A 22019-nucleotide genomic window follows, 5' to 3' on the forward strand; every position below is an offset into this window, starting at 1 on the left:
TTGTCCCCTGCCGTTATGTTGGCACCATATTGCTTTGTTTGCTTTACTCCATAGGACTTGGGTTTATGATTGTGTGAACAGCAATGGTGCCAACATGATGGCACGCGATAAGTTACAGTGAATGTTCTACATCTACCATGTTACAAAATACTCTCTCTTATTCTAATAAAATAATTGTCAAAAGGGACGGCTGTGCCACGATATTGGAAATGGTAAATATAACTTTCACACGTGGTAGACGTAAGTGCCTGTGCAGACGAGGGACTATTGTCCGCGAAGGACAAGTTCCTCATATTATTTACTAGTGTGTTTCCATGTAGTCCATGGTGTGCGTTATGTGATGCAGTTTTTGGCCTCCATCTCGTGAAGCATTTCTGTCCTCCGCGGACAGCAGCCCCTCGTGCGCAGGTAGTGATTGTACTCACATAGATACAATCACTATAATCTCTAATTTTGTTTACGCAAACTATACAACCACTTGTTATACTCGATTTATACAGAAACACACAATTTCTAAAACTATTATTATATTTACAAATATATTATTTTACAAAATATTCACATATTATAATCTAATTTAATTATCTACTTATGTAATTTCCATGAAAATTATTTAAATGTAAATGTTAGTAAATATATAAGTATTATATAAAAAGAAAATGCGAAAAAATAATTTTAATATTTCAACAAATTGGACGTGGTACATATTTACAATGATCAATATAACAAAACTATGGCATGCCATAAGATTAGATTCACATTTCACCATTGTAAGAACTGCAAGATTATGTGCAGTAAAAATATTATTCAAAGAATTGAATTATAATATATAATAACTATAATTGCATTTATTGCAGAAAAAAAGTTAAAATATGTAGCTGCTACTATATGGTATATGTTGTAACGCTGCGTGCACACATCGGCCCAACGAGAGCCCACGACAGTACTACCATTTGTATAAGTGACACCGATGTACCTGCGCAAAAATCTTATTTTCGAATGGAGCGAAAACATCTCAGCCAATCCACAGCGCGCGTCCATCCGCATTAGATGCAAAGCTTCAATAGGGCACCCATATATAAATTCTTGTGGCTACTTTCAGTAGGAAAGGCATTCCGAACCAGTGGTATATGCTTTTGAGGATTCAAAAGTACTAGAAAAGTTGAATTGAATAAAAAATATTTTTATTTATTTATTTGTTGGTTGTTGCCTACGCGCTATATTTTGTACGCGGGAATTATGAGCGAGATAGCGCAAGTCTCGGTCGTTCTTGCGTTTGAAATCTTAACGTCAAGCAATAAGGTCTGTATTTGATTGGCGTCAGGTTTCGCTTTTCTGTGCAAACAGCACATGAGACTTATAGAAGTAGCAGTACTGTACAGCGTTACAGCATGATTTTGTACATCGGACAGGGAAGGAAGTAGGCTATGCAGTAGGCTCGCCTCGGCTCACTGATATGTAGCTACCAACAACTCCCCACACTACAACACTATCACTTGCAAGTTCCCAGCACCGCGTTATTCCTAGTTCAATTGTCCTCGCACTACAGTGGCTACACTTTTTGGTATTAATTAAAAGGAAACGCAAACTTTATCCACCAACTCGTGACAGTTTCCAAGGCTGGTTTGTTCTCGCGCTACTCGGCGCGGACCCGCTGCTCGCTTCGAGGTACCCTGCAATGAGCACAGCGTGTACGGCCGTGCATAGCTCGACGTTTCTCAATGTTTAGGAACGCTTCATATGACCCATCAGCGTCGATGAAGCGTGCGAGCGACCGTGGCAACAACCAGCCTCACCTGTGTTCACAGAGTACATCTAAACCTTAATAAAATCGCGTAAAAATATAAAAAGCCGACCGTTCCTTCCGAGGTTCCGAGCATCCTACGAGGTACGCAGACGACTTGAAACTGCGGCGGCGACGCGCGGCCGCGGCGTGCGGAACTCCCTACGGGAGAGCTACGTCCAGCTCGGCAGCTGTCGGACGGCGGCGCTACCCGTGCGGCTCGGCGGGCGCGGCCAGCGCGGCGCGGTACAGGCGCTGGTCGTCGCTGAGCAGCTTCACGCGGAACGAGTCCAGCGACAGCGGCGCTCCTTGCACGATCTCCACGTTGCCCGCGTTCGCCTGCGAATGTGTGTTTCGTTGTTATGGATACCGTCAGCTAGAAGCTTTACTTGAGTTATGTACTTGAATTTACAAGTGACAAAATATTAGCAAAGCAATGGACAAGTCGGCAGCAAGAGAGCAGGCGCCCCGCGGAGCCGGTGCGGGGCGAGGCGGCAGGGCGGGCGACCGCCGCGTGTCGCGGGGCGCGCGTGGACTCACCAGAAAGAGCGTCGCCAGGAATAGCTCGGCCACGTCGGACGGGTCCTTGGCGGTGCGCGCGAGCAGCGCAGGGAAGGCCGGCGCGGGCGGCAGCTCGCCGCACGCCGCCAGCAGCGCGCCGGCCGCGCTCTGCACGTCGCGCCCGCGCGCCTCGCCCGCCGCCGCGCGCGCCACCACCCGCGCGCGCCACGACGACCACTCGGGCACGCTCGGCAGCGCCTGCGTAACGACACACCACGTACAGTTAGTTGGCTATCACATATTCACACAATGCATGCAGGTGTCGCTTCACCTACGAGTAACAGTGTCTAAACAAATGTTACTGTCATACAATGACGGCTTTGAAATAGCTTCGAGATAGAGTTATGCTAAACCAATACCAAACGTTGATTGTTGTTCACACGTCACGCATCTCGTTCCCGAGTACGTCCCGGCCGTTAATGTCGGTCGCAACAGCATGCTCTCACTCTCCACTCAGAGCAATAATTGTGGAGAGCACTCAGAAAGCCAATGGGAAATGGGGGCGCTAATCATTTCCTCTCACTCAGCCTGCACCTGTGTGCAGCGTGCGTGCGAGTAAGAGGGAACGACTCACGGTGGGGCCGGCGGGGCTGCAGTCGTCGACGCGCGACGTGTCCGAGTCGCCCAGCGAGCTCTGCTCGAAGAAGCCGTCGTCGTCGCTCTCGTCCGCGCGGCGCGCGGCGGCCAGCTGCGTGGCCTCCGTCGTCTCCGCGCTGCTCCAGCCCGCGAACCCTGCGCACCACACACACAACTCACTGCCGCGTCGAGACCTAGCAGCCCTGTACGACACGATAACTTACGCCCACGACTTCATCTGCGAAAAATCTCGTGGGAACTCTTTGATTTTCTGGGATAAAAAGTAGTCATGTCATTCTCCAGATTTTTAACTGTAACCGCCGCGACGTGGTCGAAAGATAAACCGACAAACAAACACTACACTGCGCAGCGCCGAGGCAATATGTACATTGTACAGCAATGAGCAGCCCCTCACACTCGCAGGGGTTCAGCCCGAGGCGGCCGTGCAGAGTGGGTGCGAAGAGAGCGTATGTTATCGTTGTTTTATCAATCACTAAATTCTTAATCGTACCTTCCAGGCTCACTCCGCAAACACATTGATATAAAGAACGACCAGCTGCGACGCAATAGCGCAATGCACTCGCACAGCGCTGCAGCCTCAGATTTAATGAATGCTTCTCTTTCTAGCTCTCTTCTCTCATTAGAGTTAGAGAGAGTAGAGCGAGAACTTTGGAAGCACGACCGAGTGAGTCCGCTCTGGTTATAATTCAATATTAACTATCCTTAAAGAGAACACTAAAAGTCTATATAAAGAAATTTTTGCTAGAATTCGGTTTTGAAAGTTTTAAATGCCTTTATGACGAGATCTGTTGAAACTCAGTGCTATAATCTAAACTTTATCCTATCCTATCTTTAAATATTTTTTTGAAAATAAACACTGATGCACAAAAAATTTTTTTTTTTTTTGTAAAAAATGGAAATATAGGCTTAACTTTTTTTTTTAATCTTAAAATCTTTTCTTTCTTTTTTGTCAGCCCTAGCACAGACTAAAGTCTGTTTGGGCTGCAAAATTCCAAAAACCAGTCTGTTTTTTATCTAATCGTGATTTGGTCTATAACAACTGGTAAAAAATGTTTCTCTTTAAATTAAGTCTATTATTAAATAAATAAAAATAAAAAATAAAAAAAATAGCTACAAAAAAGTCAATACATATAAATAATAAATTATAATAATAAACATGTCTATGTTAGTCTAAGATCTACGAGTGAACTCCTTGATTAATTCAGATTATCCAATCCAATCCAATCCAAATATCTACTACTCTTTACATTGCATTCCACTACTTCTATTTAGGAAACATTCCACTACATAATATACTTATAATAATAATAATGCTAATTCAGTTGTTCACAAACTTTTTACTAAATTGACAAGTCTAAAAATAATGCTTGCCTTTTCTTCAGGGCACGTTGGGAAAGAGACGGCACTATTATCAACCAAGTTTCAAGTAATCAAGTTTAGTGTGAAGATTGTGTACAACCTAACCAACACCAACGTAATAAATATGAGAACAAAGAAGTAGCCGGTTCCGATAAATAATGACACTAGATGAGCTGATCATACTATGGTCTGTGAACATATCCTCGCATCGCACAACTCCAAGTGGACAATTTTGTGGTAGATTCAGTTCATATCTAGTGCAATTATTTGTGGAAGGTGTCAGGCAGAAGCAGAGTGAGGGGACGGGCTGACCTCCCACGTCCGCGGAGAGCGCCGCGTCGAACCCGCGCAGCTCTACAACAAGCAAACGTGTCAGCGATGTGCGCTGTCGCCAAACGCAGTCTGCCTCCCACTTCAATGTTAACCAATCAAACTCAATGAAATTTTGTACATGTTCTACGAACTAATATCTCTGTCTCTGTCTGTATTTGTACTTTTCCGGATTTCCAAGTTACATCTTATGGGTTCAAGGATTCACGTACGAATCCTCATACCCGTGTAATTTGAATAAATCTGACAAACCACATGGTACACAGATATTATTTTATAGAATAGAATATATTTTTGTTCAAATAGAAACTTATGCGAGTGCTTTTGAATCGTCATAATTTACCAAAACATATCTACAAAATTTCATTGACTTGGGTTGCTTAAAATTCAATTGGGAATGAAACTACATTTGTATAGCGAGTGACAGAGAATTCTCTTCTTGAGTCTGTCGAGTCTATGCTTTGTATGCAGTTTTAAAAGTTGCATTATTGCCATACATATGTTCGGATAGGATTTCTTTGTTTCACACCTCATTGCAAATGGGGTCCAATTGTTCCTAATAACTTTTGTCTGCGGTTAGACCTCTGCCGGCACAGACATCGCAAAGCGTTTGAGCGTTTCAGTACGATACAGTCTACAAACCAATTAGAGGTAACGGTTTCATTTAAAAGTTCTTAACTAAAACCTGACTAATTTTAATAAATGCTGAAATAAGTTGTTTTTCTTTCGCTTGATATACAGGGTGTAACCAGACCGCTAGCAAAAACGAAACAGGTGATAGTACTGACGAATACTGATCAGATACCGAAAACTACGAAAAAGCCTCTCCAAGTCAATGCCGCGTCGTAGGAGGGGCATAGACCGGAGTTTTGCATGATACTATGTGGGTTTGAAAAGGACTAACTCACTAAAACTATAAGATAAGGCAAGGTCATTGTCATTGGATTGTGTTATGATAGTGGTAATGTATAACATTGCTAACGTTCTGGTTGCACCCTGTATAATGTATTTTAATACGGTACCATAGCTACTTATATTAACTATGTACTCCTAAATGTTTCCTCTCTTTCATTTGACATCCCATTTCATAAGACAGAAAAAAAGTGCGAGTTAGACTCGCGCACTGACGGTTCTGTACTCAGGTATTTTTTCCAACATTTTGCAGGATAAATCAAAAACTATTATTCATAAAAATAAATAAAAATCTGTTTTAGAATGTACAAATAAAGCCCTTTCATATGATACCCCACTTAGTATAGTTATTTTACTTTGAAAATTGAAACACATTTTTTTTTAATGTGACCACAAATTCGCGGTTTTCAGACGGACGGACGGACGGACGGACAGACAGAGAGACAACAAAGTGATTCTATAAGGGTTCCGTTTTTCCTTTTGAGGTACGGAACCCTAAAAATCAGAGCTCCTATCGTTTTAGACGTAGGTAACGTCATGGAACTGAAGTGTGGTGTAGTCACGTTGCGGCGTACCTTTCTCGTCGGCGGCCTGCGCGTGCAGCGCGCGCCGGTGCTCGAGCACGGCGCGGCTGCGCGCGCGCACCACGCGCCGCAGCCACGTGTCGGGCACGCTGAACTCGCGCTCCGTCTGCAGCCGCCGCCGCAGCGCTGAACACAACAACTCGTTACAGTAGCCGCCGCGGATCTCGAGGCAGGAGCTCGGACGACTGTGCGGTCGGCAGTACCTGGCGTGAGCGTGAGGCGCAGCTGCGCGTCCAGCACGTCTTCGAGGCACACGTCGCTGCGCCGCTTGCGCTCGCGCTTGGCGTCCGGCGGCTCGGCGGCGGGCGGCGGCGAGGCGGCGGACGGTGGCGGCGAGGGCGAGCGCGGTGGCGGCGGCGGGGACGGCGAGCGCGGCGGCAGCGGCGGCGGCTCGGCTGGCGCGGCGGCGGCGATGGCGGCCGATAGCTCGGCGAGCGGCAAGGGGCGCGGCGCCGCGCCGCCGGTCGCCGCGTTCCGCAGCTCCTCCACCAGGAATCCGTCCTGCGACAGTAAGGATGCGCTCGTGAGTGTGGGGCGCGGTGTGGTGAGGGGCATGCCGCGGGCCGGTGCGTACCTGCAGGCGCCAGGCCACGTGGAAGTCGGGCAGCAGCCCCACGGGCTCGCCCGCGTAGTCGCAGAGCGGCGCGTCGGCGTCGCTCGGCGCGCGCGGCTCCAGCTCCACGAACATGCGCGGCAGCGTGGGCGGGGGCCGCGCCGCCGCCTCGCGCCGCGGCGCCGCGCCGCCCTCCAGCACCAGCGCCGCGAAGTCCTCAGCCGCGCCCGACGCCTTGCGCTTGCGCCGCGCGCCCGCCGGCGTCGCCGCCTCCGCCACCGAGCCCTCGGCCGCAGTCGCGTTGCGAATCTCTCTGTAAACCACACCGCACTGAACAGAGAACCTAAATATATTACCTGGCAGGAAATATTGTACATCAACGTTTAGAAAGAGATAGCGGTTTCGTAGAGCGTTGTCTCTGTCCTTGAGACAGACAAAATAATATTATGGACTTTGAGTGATTTTAACCGTTAATGTTTCATGCACGAAATTTGCACGCTATTCCATGGCAAATGTGGTGATACCAATATGAATTTGTAAGACCTATTTAACCCGCATTTAAGCAAATAATTTGATTTGATTTGATTTGAAAAACTTCGCAGGAATGAGGGACAGAGATGACGCTCTACGAAGCCGAAAGTGCTTTCTAAAGGTTGATGTACAGTATTTCTTGTTGGCTACTGTAAAAGTATACAATAGCCTAATATATAATATTAGGTTTGGGTCAAAATAGTGCGACGGAGAGGAGAACAGCGAGGGAAGAAACAAGAGGGAGGAGGAAGATGAGAGCGCGACGATGCAGAAATTGGAGAGGGAGAAATATAATATAAGGCTAGACTGAGATGTGTGACATCTGTCTCAGAAAAGGAAGCAAATGAAAATAGAGAACTTGTAGAGAAGGCACGAGATCACGCCGAGAGCACTTGCTTGCACTTACAGATTTACACATTTACAGTTCAGATTCCCACAAATGCCTTTCCTGACGCAGATACTAGAAGCCTCTTACGAGTTCTAGCTTGCCTGTCATATAAATCGCCGATTATTATGTGTAACTCAGAATGTTTTGTCGTACATTTATAGTATTGTAAATCTAATTGTGAAGCTACTGTAAAAACACATTTCCTTTTTCTCTGTAAGGAATTCTGCAGTTTAAAATTATAAATTGCATATATGGCCCTTTTTTGTAATACAAAAATATTCAACAATTAACAATCAACAAGTGTAAATTAAAAATTTATAACACCCCCGACAAGTGAAGGTTACAGTAACTAGAAAAGAGCTGATAACTTTCAAAATGCTGAACCAATTTTCTTGGATTATAGCTAAGAACACTCTCGATCAAGCCACCTTTTAAACAAAAAGAAACAAAATTAAAATCAGTTCATTAGTTTAGGAGCTACCATGCCACAGACAGATACACACGTCAAACTTATAACACCCCTCTTTTTGGGTTGGGGGTTAAAAATGTACACTGATGACTATCACACTAATATTATAAAGGCGAAAGTTTGTATGTGTATGTTTGTTACTCTTTCACGCAATAACTACTGAATGGATTTGGCTGAAATTTGGAATGGAGATAGATAATATCCTGGATTAGCAAATAGGCTACTTTTTATCCCGGAAAATCAGAGAGTTCCTACGGGGTTTAAAAAAACCGAAATCCACGCGGGCGAAGCCGCGGGCATCTTCTAGTTTTAAATAAATAGCTTTGACTTTGACTTTCTTGACTGTAAAATACAAAGGTAAATAACAAGACAAATAACTGTGATCAGAAAAATGCTGTACATTAGCTACTGTTTACTCTCACACTGTAGCCATTGTGACACACTGTGGCCTGACAGCCCGAGCCCTGTGCACACTGCAGATACTGACAACCCCATCTCAGCAACACGCGGCTCACTGTACAACAAGCTCGTGCAAATATTCAGCAACTAGCTGATGCTCACCATTTCACTTCATCTGCATGGACTACAAAAATTTGTTCCAAGGTCTCTAGCTTGTAGACTAAATGAGTTACAAACCTGTTATTTTTTCAGTCTAGAATGTAGACCCAAAACCTTGAACCCCAAATAAGAAATTCAATAAAAAAAAATATCTAAAAAAAGTTTAGTAGTAGAACATACTGCGTGCTCTGGTGCAGCGAGTCGCTGACGTCGAGGACGTGCTGGTAGAGGAAGTCCACCTTGCGGCTGTAGATGCTGGCCGACTGCTGCAGCAGCAGCGCCAGCTCCGCGAAGTTGGGGATGACGGCCGCGCCGCCCTGCTCCTCCGCGTCCAGCGCGTGCAGGCCCGCCTCCGTCAGGTATTCCTCCAACAACTACAGGGACATGCCGACAATAATGGCTCTGGCCAACAGTCTCAATCAAAATCATCTAGGAGTGATATAATGAATGTTTGTTTACACTTTTCACTTAAAAATTATATTTAAAATGTTGCGTACCTACTACAATGTGAAACACTATAACAATATATATGTATGTGCAATGTAAAACATGCTCATATTCAAAATATAAACTCTAAAAAATACTAAATAAGGTGGTTGATTCTTTTGATGAATGTCTCTCTGGATATGAATGTGGGACCAGAATGAATGATCCCAGAATGTTGGAGTAACAGACAGTATACAGATTGTGGGAAATATTACAAGATAATAATAGACTTAGCTGCTGCGCTTTACAGGAATGGACCAATCAAGTAACCTCAAAGCTTGGGTTTTTTACAAAGACAAGTTTTGCAGAAATTACCCACCAAAACAATACTTTTTTAAGAACTGCTAAACTCAACTTGTTAAGTTGTTTCAACTTTTGCCTTACAACAATATTGTTAAGATGAGAAAGTATTAAGCATAACATTACACTTTCTAGTACTTACTTAAACCTATTTTAAAGATTTTGAATAAGTTATTTCCTATCCAATACTGAACAAATGTTTGTTTTGCACTAAGTAGGACATGTTTACTGGTTTTGGTGCAGTTTATTACAGATTGTTCCTAATGTTTTAGTATCATTTACAGCTTGTGTGCAGCTAGGTGCTTCACTGTTTGACATTCAAACAGAAAATGTTTCCTGTTTATTATATCGATATTTTAGTTTTAGTAGAGTGTAAGCATGAGTAAAGTTCGTTGCTTAGGTTTTGGAGAGTTTCTCGCACACAAGTGAAATTGGCGGGATACGAGCCGGGCCGCGGGCCGCCAGCCGGGGCACTCACCGCGCTGAGGTCCGTGTCGAAGCTGCGGCGGACGTCGCTGATGGGCTTCATCAGCTCCGCCACTATTTCCTCCAGCCTTTGGGAATTCATGCTCCACCGTTGCTCTCGCTGGGATATATTTCTGAAAACAATTCGTTCCCATTGATAACATCACTGAGACGCGACGCGGGCACAACACAAGCACTAACTTAATATAGCATAACAGTGGCGCGAAACTTTGTGTCATTGAGGCTTTTTTAATTTGCAAAAACTTGTTGCGAAATTAGTCCTTATAACGTGGGTTTTTCGATTCAGACGCCAATTATATATACCTCGGTTTCACCGTGGAGGCGTCGTCCATCTTAAAAACATAAAATTGTGTGATTAGGAAAATCGTAATAGCAACGGTGGCCATTTATTTATGTTTTCATGGGAGATACAAGAGACATCCATGTTCGCTGTCAAAAGTTCGTTCGTGTTCGCACCTTTCATTTATTATCTTCATGCACTCGCGTTTGCTTCGAGGATTTTTGTCTATGACTTAGCTGAATTTTTTGTTTTATTATGACATGAAGCATTAAAAATATGATAAATGCATGTATTAGGCTACATCAAACTTTAAAATTAGAGTTAGATAAGTATAAAAATAAAAATAAAGTAAAAAGTAAATTAATAAAAATATATTTTTTTATGTACAATAAACTATAGATGGTTTTGGTGACAGATTTTAGCTTTTTGCTCCTGCACTCTGCACAACTTTTTTATTACCTGTGGTCTGTTGTAAAGAATTTGTGGCCGGAGAGCAATGTTTACAAAATATTAAATAATATGATGGAATGTGTTCTTTAAAAACTATATTAATTATCATCCAAACATATTCATTTCTATGTAATAAGTAGATCTTTTGTCGAATATCAATTCTAAAGTAGTGAAGTAAAGTGCGATCGCGCGCGGTCGATCTGCGATCATCATGGGCATGTCTCGCTGCTACTCGCTGATGAAGTGTTTGCTGATCATGTTCAACGTTATATTCCTTGTGAGTGCTTCATTTTCAATGTTATGACTAGCTAAGCAAGGTCGTTCTGGTGGCTTTTAAGTTATAAATGTACAAACAAGCCTTCAATAAACCCTCACGTGTACCCTGTATGTGTTTGAGTAAAATCCATTCAAAAGTTAAATTAACGCCTGTAAACAGACAGATGCACCGGGTTGATATATTATTTATGTATTCTATGTTATATATGTATGTATGGAGCGATGCTGACTTAGATACTGATACTTAGATCTTTATGTGTAGACTGCAGCTGTACAGTGTACTTACACCACATCTGTTTACTTCCTATCAGCCTAATGTTTCACTTTATCAAATGTTATCACATCATGTTTTTCCAGTTATCTTCTTAGTACCTACTTAATTTTTACATATAATTTGCTACTGAGTTTAGACAGTTGATTATACTCCAATAATCCATAGTCAGTGTGTACCTGAAAAATAAACTTTTTTCTCACAATTTAAATACATTCTCTGTGCGTTGGTTAAATATTGACAGACAGATGGATAGACAGACTGGAAGAAACTTTAAGAGTTTCTTGTTTTGCTATGAAACCCCAAAAACTTAAATGCATGCAGATGAAAAATTCTGTGTGTGTTTTGTGCTGTAACTAGTATATAGGAAGATTTATGAACTGTTCATATTGTAAAATAATCTAATTTGGAAAAGATCAAATAAAAGCAACAAGCAGGGCAGATGTTGCTTGTGATATGAAGCAGATGTGAAGTAACAGGAAGTTTATACTAGCTTGATGTATCCAGTCTTGACATAGCACTGCACTTTATATGTATTCAATTTATAAGACTTTGTTATGGTTTAGATTCTTATTTGTGGCTACAGATCTGATTCAATCAAAAAGAAACTAATATTACATATAATAAGGTTTCATAATTGTTTATCTCTTTGATTTCATGACAAAATTCCTGAATTTTATGTATTACAAGCACAAGAAATTTCAACTTGCATTTGAAGATATACCTGGCCCCATTACAACATTATGTCTTGCTAGCTAGCATAGCATTAGCATGAAATTCCAATCCATGTTTATCTCACTATCTAAGCATTTATTTATAAAATACTAGCTGTACCTGGCATGCGTTGCAATGCCATAAACAAACATGTTTTTTTTATTCATATATATATAGTTTTTTTGATGCAGGAACCATCTTGGGCGCCCTCAGAACACCCTACCAAAGTTTCATAACATTCTAATCAGCGGTTTAGCCGCTTATAGAACACAAACATACAAACATTGATTTTTATATATAAGATGGTAACTAGGTAAGTAGCTAATTACATTTTTGAAAGACAAATAGGTGAAGTAGGTACTAGTGATAATTTAATGTCAGCTTCAGTCTAAAGTTACGAGGGTTCCAAATGTACCCTGGTTTGAAAAGAGCAACTGCTACCAAGGAATGGAAAACATGTCTGCCATGTTGAAGCGTCCTAGCTACTAGCATCAAAATAATGATATCTGTAGCTAAGACAGCGGAAAGGATTTCCCTCAGTCAGTTTAGATGTGGTGGTTCCCCAGTGCGTGGGCGCGGGCGTGTGCGCGTTCGTGTCGTGGGCGCTGTGGGACGGGCGCGGCGCGGAGGGCGGCGCGGGGCGCGCGGGGCTGTGCGCGCTCGGCCTGTGGGCGGTGGTGCTGACACTCGGAGCTATCGCTGCACTAGCAGGTAAGCTTAGTATAATGCTTTTAATGTATCATACTGAGGAGGTTTGCACTCCTGTTACTTCTACAAAATATTTTTTTAGAATATTATAACAAGTTTCAAAATACCCATAGAAATATTTTATACATCTCGTCATACCTCAGCATTTCGGCAGTCTAGTCGTAACACTCATGACATACTATATTCACTCTTCCCTACATAGACTCTCGCGTACGGTACAATCTCTAGATATTTCCGATAGTTTTGAAAACTAGGTTTAGAGGGTCGTACCATAATATGCATACTGCCATTGAAAATTGAAATCTATTATCCTATGCAATCTGTTACTTTGGAATTTTTTTAAATATAAAAAATAGCGAGCAAACGAGCAGGCTGGTCACCTCGTGTTAAGTGATTACCGCCGTCCATGAACATTTGCAGCACCAGAGGTACCACCGATGCGTTGCCGGCCTATCAGGAATTTGTTGGTCCGCCCCTTGAATAACCCCATGTTGTAATCTAGTGGGAACACCGCTGATGGGAGTTGGTTCCATAGTTTGCATATGTGTGGAAAAAAGGATCTGGCATAACGAGCGGTTGATGTGCACTAGGCACCCAGGTGGTGAGGGTAAAATTGCTTGCGGTGGCGTGCGGTGCGGTTGTAGAAGAAGGAGGGTGGAATGAGGTCAAACAGTCGAGTCTTCGTTTTGAGTTGAGTTTGGTGTTCAAGTAGTGGTGTTCGCAGGCGCGATCCGCGGCTCGGCGTCGCTGCTGGCGGCGGCGTTCGCGCTGCTGGCGCTGAGCGCGGTGGCCGAGGCGGCCGCGGCGTGGTGGGGCGCCGCGCACCAGCCGCAGCTGCAGCAGGTGACGCACACTAGACACACGCACATACACGCCCTTCAAATCTGTGACAAAAGTAATGTACAAACCTGCCATAGGTAACCACTCACTAGGAAGCCTGAATCGCGCTAGCGAAGTACTATAATATTTACAAGTTCTCTGTTGAGCCAACTGGGCCCTGAGCTGCGCTCGGAGGGAGATCGTCCTGTTGCTATGGTGGTCATATCACAGTGCTCTGAACACAGCTCAACCTCAGCTGGTGGTGAGGGGGTGACACTCCAATGGTACCTAGTTAAAGTGCATTTTGACAGTTTACTAGGATTTATTTTATGCATTTCGGAAGGAACACGTAAGGAAACCTCCAAAGAAAGTAATCAGAGGACAGTTTGATGGATATCATGGGTCAGAGTGCATTACTGGCTCTCTGATGTATGATGAGGCCTATGTCCAACAGTGGACGTCCACAGGCTGATGATGATGTATGATTCTTCTCTTTCTACATTGACACAGTAGGCCCCTCGGTCTGGTCTCATAACCGGTGTTGTGACAGGCGCTGCGCGAGCGGCTGCGGCACTCGCTGCTACACGAGTACGGCGCGCTGCCGGCGCGCACGCAGGCGCTCGACGCCATCCAGCGCGGGGTAAGTGTTGTTATTATTGTTATACGCAGGTTTCATTTGTTCAGTGCGTCGATGCTCTCAGGCGCAGTGTAATTTGACTTTGCTCAGACTTAGAAGTTCCACTTAAAATAAAACGGATTTATGGCGGCGATATAATGCTCTCTCGTTTTAACATTGTCTCTGGAGATCTCAACGTAATTACACTAGCGGCACGCTATGATGGCCGGTTTGACACATTACAATAGTGATGTGGAATGTCAATTTATTCTCGAACAAAAAACAATTAAGTTTTGTTTTTGTACCTGATTAAATATGTTTAATAAAACAAAAATGTATATGTTTATTTAATTTATTTGAACGAACTGAATATTTGAACGAAAATGAATATACATACTTTATATGCACACAAGAAACATATGAATACAAAAGATACCAAAAAAGGTGCCACAAAAGGCCATAATTAATCAGATTCGTCCATACTACTATTTTCACTGTCGTCACTGCTATCATCACATACATTAATAATTATATGTTCGTTTTCTATAATATTATCTATTTTCACATCTCTTTCATAATCTTCCCTTATTAATTTAACAGTTCTATTCACAACCTTTTCCCAGTCTCCTTTAGTCACATGTTCACAAGCTTCTTCTAATAATTTTAGCATTTTTTTTGTGGTAAATGGGGGTTCTGTATTGTGTCTTGCAGCATATCCCTTAATTTGAGCCCACACCAACTCAATCGCATTATACTCACAATGGTAAGGCGGTAACCGTATAACTCTGTGCCCATGTTCTAATGCTATTTCGTCAATGACGTATCGGATCTTGGTTGGTTTGTTTTCTTTTAAAAGACGTACTAATTCCGCTTTTAACATATTCATGTTTGCATCTACGCCATTTTTACGAAGCCATGCGACGATATCAGCTTTCTTTTGGGATTGGGCAGGTGGCTTGTCAATTTGCATCGAGTGGTATGGGGCGTTGTCCATAATTATAATAGATGGTTCAGGGAGGCTACACAACATTGAGGTAAACCATTCAGTAAACTTTTCTCCATTCATGTCTTCATGATAGTCTCCAGTGGTTTTTGACGCAAAAGCCATGAGAGAACCTTCGACAAACCCGTTGATGGTTCCGGCGTGACAAATTATAAGTCGCGATCCTTTTCCTACAGGAACTTTGGAAGTAGATGCTGCTGTGTCATCGTTCCAAGAACGGCCTACAGTATGGTTAGCATTAAGCCATGTTTCATCCAAGAACACAACATTTTGCCAATTTTTGATTTCTTTCACTTGCCGTAAAAAAGTATACCTTGCCATCGCTATATCAAATCTTTCCATCAATATTTTGCGTTTGTTACATTTTTTGTATCGAAATCCAATGGTCTTCAAAATCTTCGTTAAAGAACTTTCCCCACCGAAGAATAATCCAGCTTCCTTCAGTGAATGCACCAACTTTTTTCTTGTTGGATACTCCTTCTGTAAATAGTAGCCGTAAACATGTCTTCGGATAGCATCGGCATCAAAGCTATCGATGCCTACGACTGGTTTTGCTCGTTTTCTCTTTTTTGGTGTGTGAAGTTTATTTTCTTCTGTGCCAGTCTCGCCATATTTTTTTTTAGTTATCCGTCTAACAGTTCGTTGTCCAATATTAAGCGCATCAGCTACGCGTTCAACCACTGACGTTATAGGTAAAATTGGCCCTCCATTTTGAGCTTCACGATCGAAATAGTTACGAAGGCGTATTACGAACTCACGTGTCTGACTATTTAGAACAGTTCTCTGCGTACGTTCGGTCATATCGACGAAATCCACAACAAAGGGCTTGAACAGAGTCCAAATTAACGAGCAAGGGTCAACAGTAATGCAGTATCAATATTTGAAATCCAAAGCCAGGTCAAAACTATATCACAATCGCATTGCACTGACAGTTTATACTTTTCGAAGCAACGTCAATTCGAAACTGCTTTGTTTTGCATTGAGCATTGACGCGAGTTTGCCGGAGGTAGTAGTTGTGCTAGCCAGCGATCCTATGTGACGATCGTATTAGATTCCATTTTTAAAAATTTATTGATATTTTTTTGCGATTTCAGAGGTTTGTCCACATAGTGAAAATTGTTCATATTCACAAGTACATTCACCCCTTAAATGGTGCAAACTGATTTTTCTACACTTGTATACATTTAAGAAATCAATTTAATAAATAAATTTTGAGTCCTAAACCTAAAACTACATTCGATAAAATTTATGAATCTCTGCACATCACTATCGTCAATAAAGTAATACAATTATTTCCTTCAAAGTCGTTATCAATTAATACGGAACTTCATGAGCGGACAAACGTCAAACCGGCCATCATAGCGTGCCGCTAGTTTAGTGCCTGTTCAATTATTATTATTTTTTAAAAAAAAAGAACATTAGCCATACCTTTGTAACTACAATTTTGGTACATGAAAATAAATATATATATATATATATATATATATTAGCCATGTTAAATGAATATTCCCCTTTCCTCTCCAACTAAGCGTCAGGCTTGTGCTAGGAGTAGGTACGACAATAGTGCAACGGGAGGGGTTTGAACCGACCTTTCAATTATGAATTATGAATTCAAATTCAAAATATTTTTATTCAATAACACTTTTACAAGTTCTTTTGAATCATCAAAAGCATCTACCACTGGTTCGGAATGCCTTTCCTACAGAGAAGAACCATTTATCAACAACGTGATAATCGTCACACTAGACGGTGCTGTCTCGTATTGTGTGACGGTATAGTGCACATGTAACGATGTTCGGTGCGCAGTTGCAGTGCTGCGGCGTGGAGAGCGCGCGCGACTGGCAGCAGGCGGCGTGGGCGCGCAGCGCGGGCGAGCTGGACCTCAGCGTGCAGGCGCCCGCCGCCTACTACTGGGTGCCCGCCTCGTGCTGCACGGTCAGTACACCGATATGTGACGATGTTCGGTGCGCAGTTGCAGTGCTGCGGCGTGGAGAGCGCGCGCGACTGGCAGCAGGCGGCGTGGGCGCGCGGCGCGGGCGAGCTGGACCTCAGCGTGCAGGCGCCCGCCGCCTACTACTGGGTGCCCGCCTCGTGCTGCACGGTCAGTACACCTGCTGGAAATTAATTCAACAGATCTATATGCCTGTTATTTCCGAGGTTTTTCGGAATTCTGATTACAAAAATAATGTCCATTTTGGAAATCGAGTGGATTTACATTTTTTGAATTTTCTCTCGTTTCTCGGGCGCAGTCCACGGAGGAGGTGGAGTGCGCGGTGGCGCGGCGCGTGCCCGCTGCGTCGGGCGGCGGCGCGGGGCTGCACGCGGCGCCGTGCGCGCCGCGCGTGCTGGGCGCGCTGCGCGGCGCCGCGCGCGCGCCGCTGGCCGCCGGCGCCGTGCTGCTGGCCATGCACGGCGCCGCGCTGCTGCTGGCGCTGGCGCTGTGTCTGCGCGCGCACCCCGACACGCGCTACAAGGCCTAGGCGCCGCCTGACGCCCGACGAGCCCGAGCGACCTCGAACGAGAAAAGCTTATCGTGAGGCTCCGCTACGATGTTAAAACGTATAATACGTCCAAAGTGAGAATAGCAAAGTCAGTTCCCTCTATCTGGACCTCCATTGTGTGGCTAATTCTGTTACAATACACAATTTATAAACTAAAATAACAGCTCTTTAAATGTACATTGCTATCCCTTACATGATGCTATCTGCAGGTGAACAGGCAGCACATACAGAGCTGGCGATTTAGTTTACACATTGTGTAAAGTAGAATTAGCCACATTGTCACATGCACGGAAGATGCTCTGCTGACGACAATTTCTTTTCACATATTTAACTTAGACCCACTTGCACAAGGACACTTTCACTAATTTAGTTATGCTTCAGCCAAAAAGTGACAGCTGAGAAAGTTCTCCCAAACCGGGCTCTCTACATGAAACACTCAATATATACTTTATAGTTACTAGACAACACTAGCCGCTGACTTACCTGCCACAGTTATACAACTGACATTCCAAATGTAACTGCAAGTTAACTCACTACTTGCGCCTATGGTTCTTCTATATCTATGTTGATTGGACAGACAGCATTACAAAATTTATCTTTATCATTAATTCTTTATGATTAAATCAGTTTCTGCACCCGTGCAAGTGCGTCTGTCACTACAAAATATATTCAAAATAATAAATATAAATACATTTCCTGTTGAAACGTCAATATCATAAACGTTATATCTACGTATTCTTAATTTGGACGCATCACACGTAACCTACAGTGATTGGAATACTCGATTCTCTTTCATTTGTTTACACTTTGACTGACAAAAGCCTATTAAGTATAATTGTTTTACTCCCAAAAATAATCTTACTATTTTGTTTTTGAATAAATATTTATTTATTTAGATGTAAGTTAAAGTAATCTGTAATCAAAAACATTAATAACATAATATTATTATTACGACCATAAAAGTTGTAGCATATTGAGAGGAACCGTGGTCGACGTGTACAAACATAGTTGATAAATACTTTCAAAAGAATATTAATATATTATACACACTAGTCATAACATCGCGGCCGCGAGCGATCCGGCAACTGATCGAATATAATATTTCCCGCCATCTGCTAAAATAATTGTATTCCGAGTTTATGTATATGTAATAAAGCGGAACACGATCAATCACAGTGGAATCGCTAAATTGTGTGTACTTTCATTTAGGGATTTGATTTGTGTTCGACTACATTAGCGTACTTTCCTTTTCCTTAGTTCACTTAAAAGGTAAGCAAGAAGCTTGCCGCTTATGCGTAAGTTCGCGGCGCACGCCACCCGGCGATGACAGCGTACGAGTGGAACCTCGCTCCAGAGGGCCTGCAGCGCCAGCAAAGCGCGGCTATGAAAAGGTTTCCGCCATTTATTTATCTTTTAAGCTAACTAAGGAAAAACGGACTATGCGCCTAACACAATCAAATATGACATCAAGACTGAAACTGATCTAAGAAGACAAAACAACCTGATTTTTTAAATTGCTTGTCTCGTTATCAGAACTGCATTTAATTATTTGTAAGTACTTTACATATTTTTTAATTATGTAACAATTTTGACTGCCCAATGTGTTCTCTAAAATTGTATTTAAGGGATTTATGAAAACTTAAAATCATTCGTTCTGGAAAGCGATTTTTAACATGTATCACTTTACTACAATATATCTATACATTATGAGGAATTAAAAAGTGCCCTAATCTTTCAACAAGATATAATGATATCATAATATTAGTGTATTTTGCATTGAAATAATAAATAGTAAGTATGTACGTAGATGCGAGTCGGTAACCAAAACGTGTGTTAGAGTTAAGTCGTTGTTGTCTCTCATAGGTTTATGTGTACTTAATCTTACGCCCCGAACGTGACACGCTGCGTGCTGATGTGCGCATACGCATCCTATACACGGCTTATTGATATACACATATATACAAATGAGGTTCTATTCCAAAAAATGGGTCATTGTGCTTTAATTTCATTTCAAAGACTCATTATAATCAATTTTCAATATAGTACCAAATATTAAATTATGAAAAAATCTTCAGATCCAACAGTCGAGAAAATCACTACCCATATTATAGGTACATGCGAAAGTGTTTGTTTGTTGGTTTATGAGTTTGTCCTTCGATCACGTCGCAACGTTCGGAGTAAACGGCTGGACGTGATTTTTGCATGCGTATAGATCTGGAGAGTGAAAAAGGCTACTTTGTATCCCTGAAAATCAAACAGTTTCCACGGGATTTATAAACTAAATCCACGCGAATGAAGTCACGGGCATCAGCTAGTTTTGGATATGTGCAAATAGTTGGTCCACTTTTTTCACGATTTGAAGAGTTTGGTCCAATAGTAAAATGTACGATAACGATGCATAGGTGCAATGACCCTTTGGAGCCTTTGGCCTTGTATACGTGGTGTGTTGGTGTTTAGTGAGGGGCTCAGTTGATAGTTTAAACTAGATATTATTATTTACTGTAAGGACAAACACACATAATAAGTATAATGTGTAAGCGAATATATTGATGAACGCCCGAGGAAGCTGATGCCATGGGGTGATGGGGGTGTCTGCTTGTTGTGTTGAAACTACCAAATAATTGTGATTCTTTTTTTATTTCAAATTATTGTAGAATTAAAATCTGCATAGTTACGCGCACTTCGAGCTCATCCGGAAATCGCCCAACGCGCATAAAGTCATTTCAAAAAATAAGTAGAGCAGTAAAGAAACCACGAATTCAATCACTAGTTTGACAGTACAATACTGGATTCATAGCTTACATCCATAATAAGCTCCCAGGGAACACACACACATACACACAAACACAGCTTCCTCGGGCGTGGATCTGACGTGCACTGCACTGTCACTGCCATGCGCTCACTGCGCTCGACCCGATACCGATACCACCGGACAAGTATTTATATTGTATTTTTAGTAATATGTTAAGACTGATTTATTTACTTTTACTTTCATCGGCGGCAACTGCGCGGCTCGTGGACACGTACATGCTGCACATTTTTAAGGGTTTCTTATTTGGAAAAGAAAGAAGTTTTTTAAAGTTTTCAACTCAAATAAACTTTTTTACAAGTGCTTTGGAACCCTCAAATCTGCAACTTGTTCGAAACGTCCGCCCTTCCGCAAACAACCAGCCAGAAAGATAATAAAGTTTCTATTACGATTGGCCCACCTAAACAGTGTTCACTACCAATAAAACTTGCTGAAGCCTGAAATTGCGGAAGAACGAGTGTTCCCGTGCAAGTTGCTCGCAGAGGTCACTGTCATTATCAATTTGTATAGAAGGCTACACTCTCAGTTATACATAGTTGACTTGACGAGTGGTTCCCCGATTCAAGCAGGAATTGCGAAAAGTTGTGTAAAAAGTTGGTCGCCAGTGACATTCGGCCTTGAACACTGGAGTGGCAAACTTGAAGAATTGACTTGCTGCGACCCGACTTCCGCAACTTACAACAATACTTTGTTAGTGAACACTGGGTGTCGCTACTGACGCGGCGGGAGGGCGCCACCAGTCGGCGCGTCCACGCGTGCGCGGCGGCTGCTCCGAGTACAAATTTTGAAGACTTGCGTTATTGAAAATAATAACTACATAGTATATTACGTTGATGTATTCATAATTTTTTTTTTTACTAGTTTGTATGTAATGGATAGTTTGCGCGCCGGCCGCCAACACTTACGAATGTTACGAAATCTCCATGAAATATACGAGTAGACTATATCGTACAGAAGTTCACTCATACTCATGATATCGGAAATGAAAGCAAACGAATCCCATCGGTCCTTTGTCATATCGATTAGTACTAGGACCATCGAAATAAAAGCTATTCTTGTGTGCGTGCAACTGTTTCTCCAGGGAGCTGACACCTTCTATGATATATTATATTTAAAAAAAATGAAACGAGTGATTCCGTGTAAGACTGCTGCGGCCGGCGACGCATCGGTGTGCTTTTTAACCTGAATTAATTTTAACGTAAGTAGTTGTAAGCGGCGCGTGGCGATATCGCAGTTTGTCTTTGTTACTAACCACTAACATACCGAATGTTACGTCGAATAAAGGACAACCCGCCATCCACCCATGGCCCCACCAACCTCGCGGTTATATGGGCCGAAACGCGGGAGGGCGCCCGTTCGGTACTTCTTTCCCGGGGCGCCTTCTTGACTCCCTACAAATTATTTTCTCTTTCATATCCTTGTCCCTATCGGTCATGCTCGCTGACTACTTCAGCAGACGGCGAGTAGGCATGTTCATCGGCGACCGGGTACAGTGGAAGGTGTCAACCATGGGTTGCCCGCAGGGGTCAGTGCTGGGTCCTACGTTGTGGAACGTCCTGCTCGATGACTTGTTTCGGTTGCCGCTCCCCGGGGGGGTCAAAATTGTTGCATACGCGGACGACGTTACCGTGCTGATAGAGGCCGCCACGAGACGGAAGATCGAGCTGGCTGCGGC

At 42.9% G+C, this 22019-nt stretch overlaps 2 protein-coding genes across 4 annotated transcripts; one reads left to right on the plus strand and one right to left on the minus strand.

The window, feature by feature from the left end:
- Positions 1-1823: 1823 nt before the first annotated feature.
- Positions 1824-10340, minus strand: LOC123870203 (nuclear receptor corepressor 2-like). 3 transcript variants are annotated; one of them, XM_045913405.1, is made up of 11 exons: positions 10201-10340; positions 9890-10010; positions 8806-8999; positions 6701-6992; positions 6330-6627; positions 6118-6252; positions 4613-4654; positions 2919-3076; positions 2324-2542; positions 1986-2122; positions 1824-1951 (listed from the first exon to the last, which is right to left on the minus strand). In XM_045913405.1, exons 1-10 carry the CDS (start codon positions 10281-10283, stop codon positions 1991-1993), a joined length of 1674 nt encoding a protein of 557 aa, XP_045769361.1. In that variant the 5' UTR covers positions 10284-10340; the 3' UTR covers positions 1824-1951; positions 1986-1990. The 3 variants fall into 3 exon arrangements, with proteins under 3 accessions (XP_045769361.1, XP_045769360.1, XP_045769362.1); XM_045913404.1 differs by having other exon boundaries at positions 1871-2122; XM_045913406.1 differs by lacking the exon at positions 4613-4654 and having other exon boundaries at positions 1871-2122.
- Positions 10341-10627: 287 nt separating this feature from the next.
- Positions 10628-19114, plus strand: LOC123870206 (tetraspanin-10-like). The gene is made up of 6 exons (XM_045913413.1): positions 10628-10904; positions 12455-12599; positions 13321-13439; positions 13966-14055; positions 16841-16969; positions 17284-19114. Exons 1-6 carry the CDS (start codon positions 10839-10841, stop codon positions 17512-17514), a joined length of 780 nt encoding a protein of 259 aa, XP_045769369.1. The 5' UTR covers positions 10628-10838; the 3' UTR covers positions 17515-19114.
- Positions 19115-22019: the final 2905 nt, after the last annotated feature.

This window comes from Maniola jurtina, chromosome 12 (assembly GCF_905333055.1).
Source record: "Maniola jurtina chromosome 12, ilManJurt1.1, whole genome shotgun sequence".
In the NCBI taxonomy this organism is placed as follows: Eukaryota; Metazoa; Arthropoda; class Insecta; order Lepidoptera; family Nymphalidae; genus Maniola; species Maniola jurtina.

What these genes read in the sequence shown, in the direction of transcription:
- LOC123870203 (XM_045913405.1), bottom strand. Translation starts at nt 10,283, where the DNA reads ATGGCCACCGTTGCTATTACGATTTTCCTAATCACACAATTTTATGTT. An exon ending in TCGCTGCACCAGAGCACGCA is followed by an intron (nt 6,993 to 8,805) that starts GTATGTTCTACT and finishes TGTGGTTTACAG; the next exon opens with AGAGATTCGCAACGCGACTG. An exon ending in ACGTGGCCTGGCGCCTGCAG is followed by an intron (nt 6,628 to 6,700) that starts GTACGCACCGGC and finishes TTACTGTCGCAG; the next exon opens with GACGGATTCCTGGTGGAGGA.
- LOC123870206 (XM_045913413.1), top strand. Translation starts at nt 10,839, where the DNA reads ATGGGCATGTCTCGCTGCTACTCGCTGATGAAGTGTTTGCTGATCATG. An exon ending in ACCAGCCGCAGCTGCAGCAG is followed by an intron (nt 13,440 to 13,965) that starts GTGACGCACACT and finishes GTGTTGTGACAG; the next exon opens with GCGCTGCGCGAGCGGCTGCG. An exon ending in TGCCCGCCTCGTGCTGCACG is followed by an intron (nt 16,970 to 17,283) that starts GTCAGTACACCG and finishes TCTCGGGCGCAG; the next exon opens with TCCACGGAGGAGGTGGAGTG.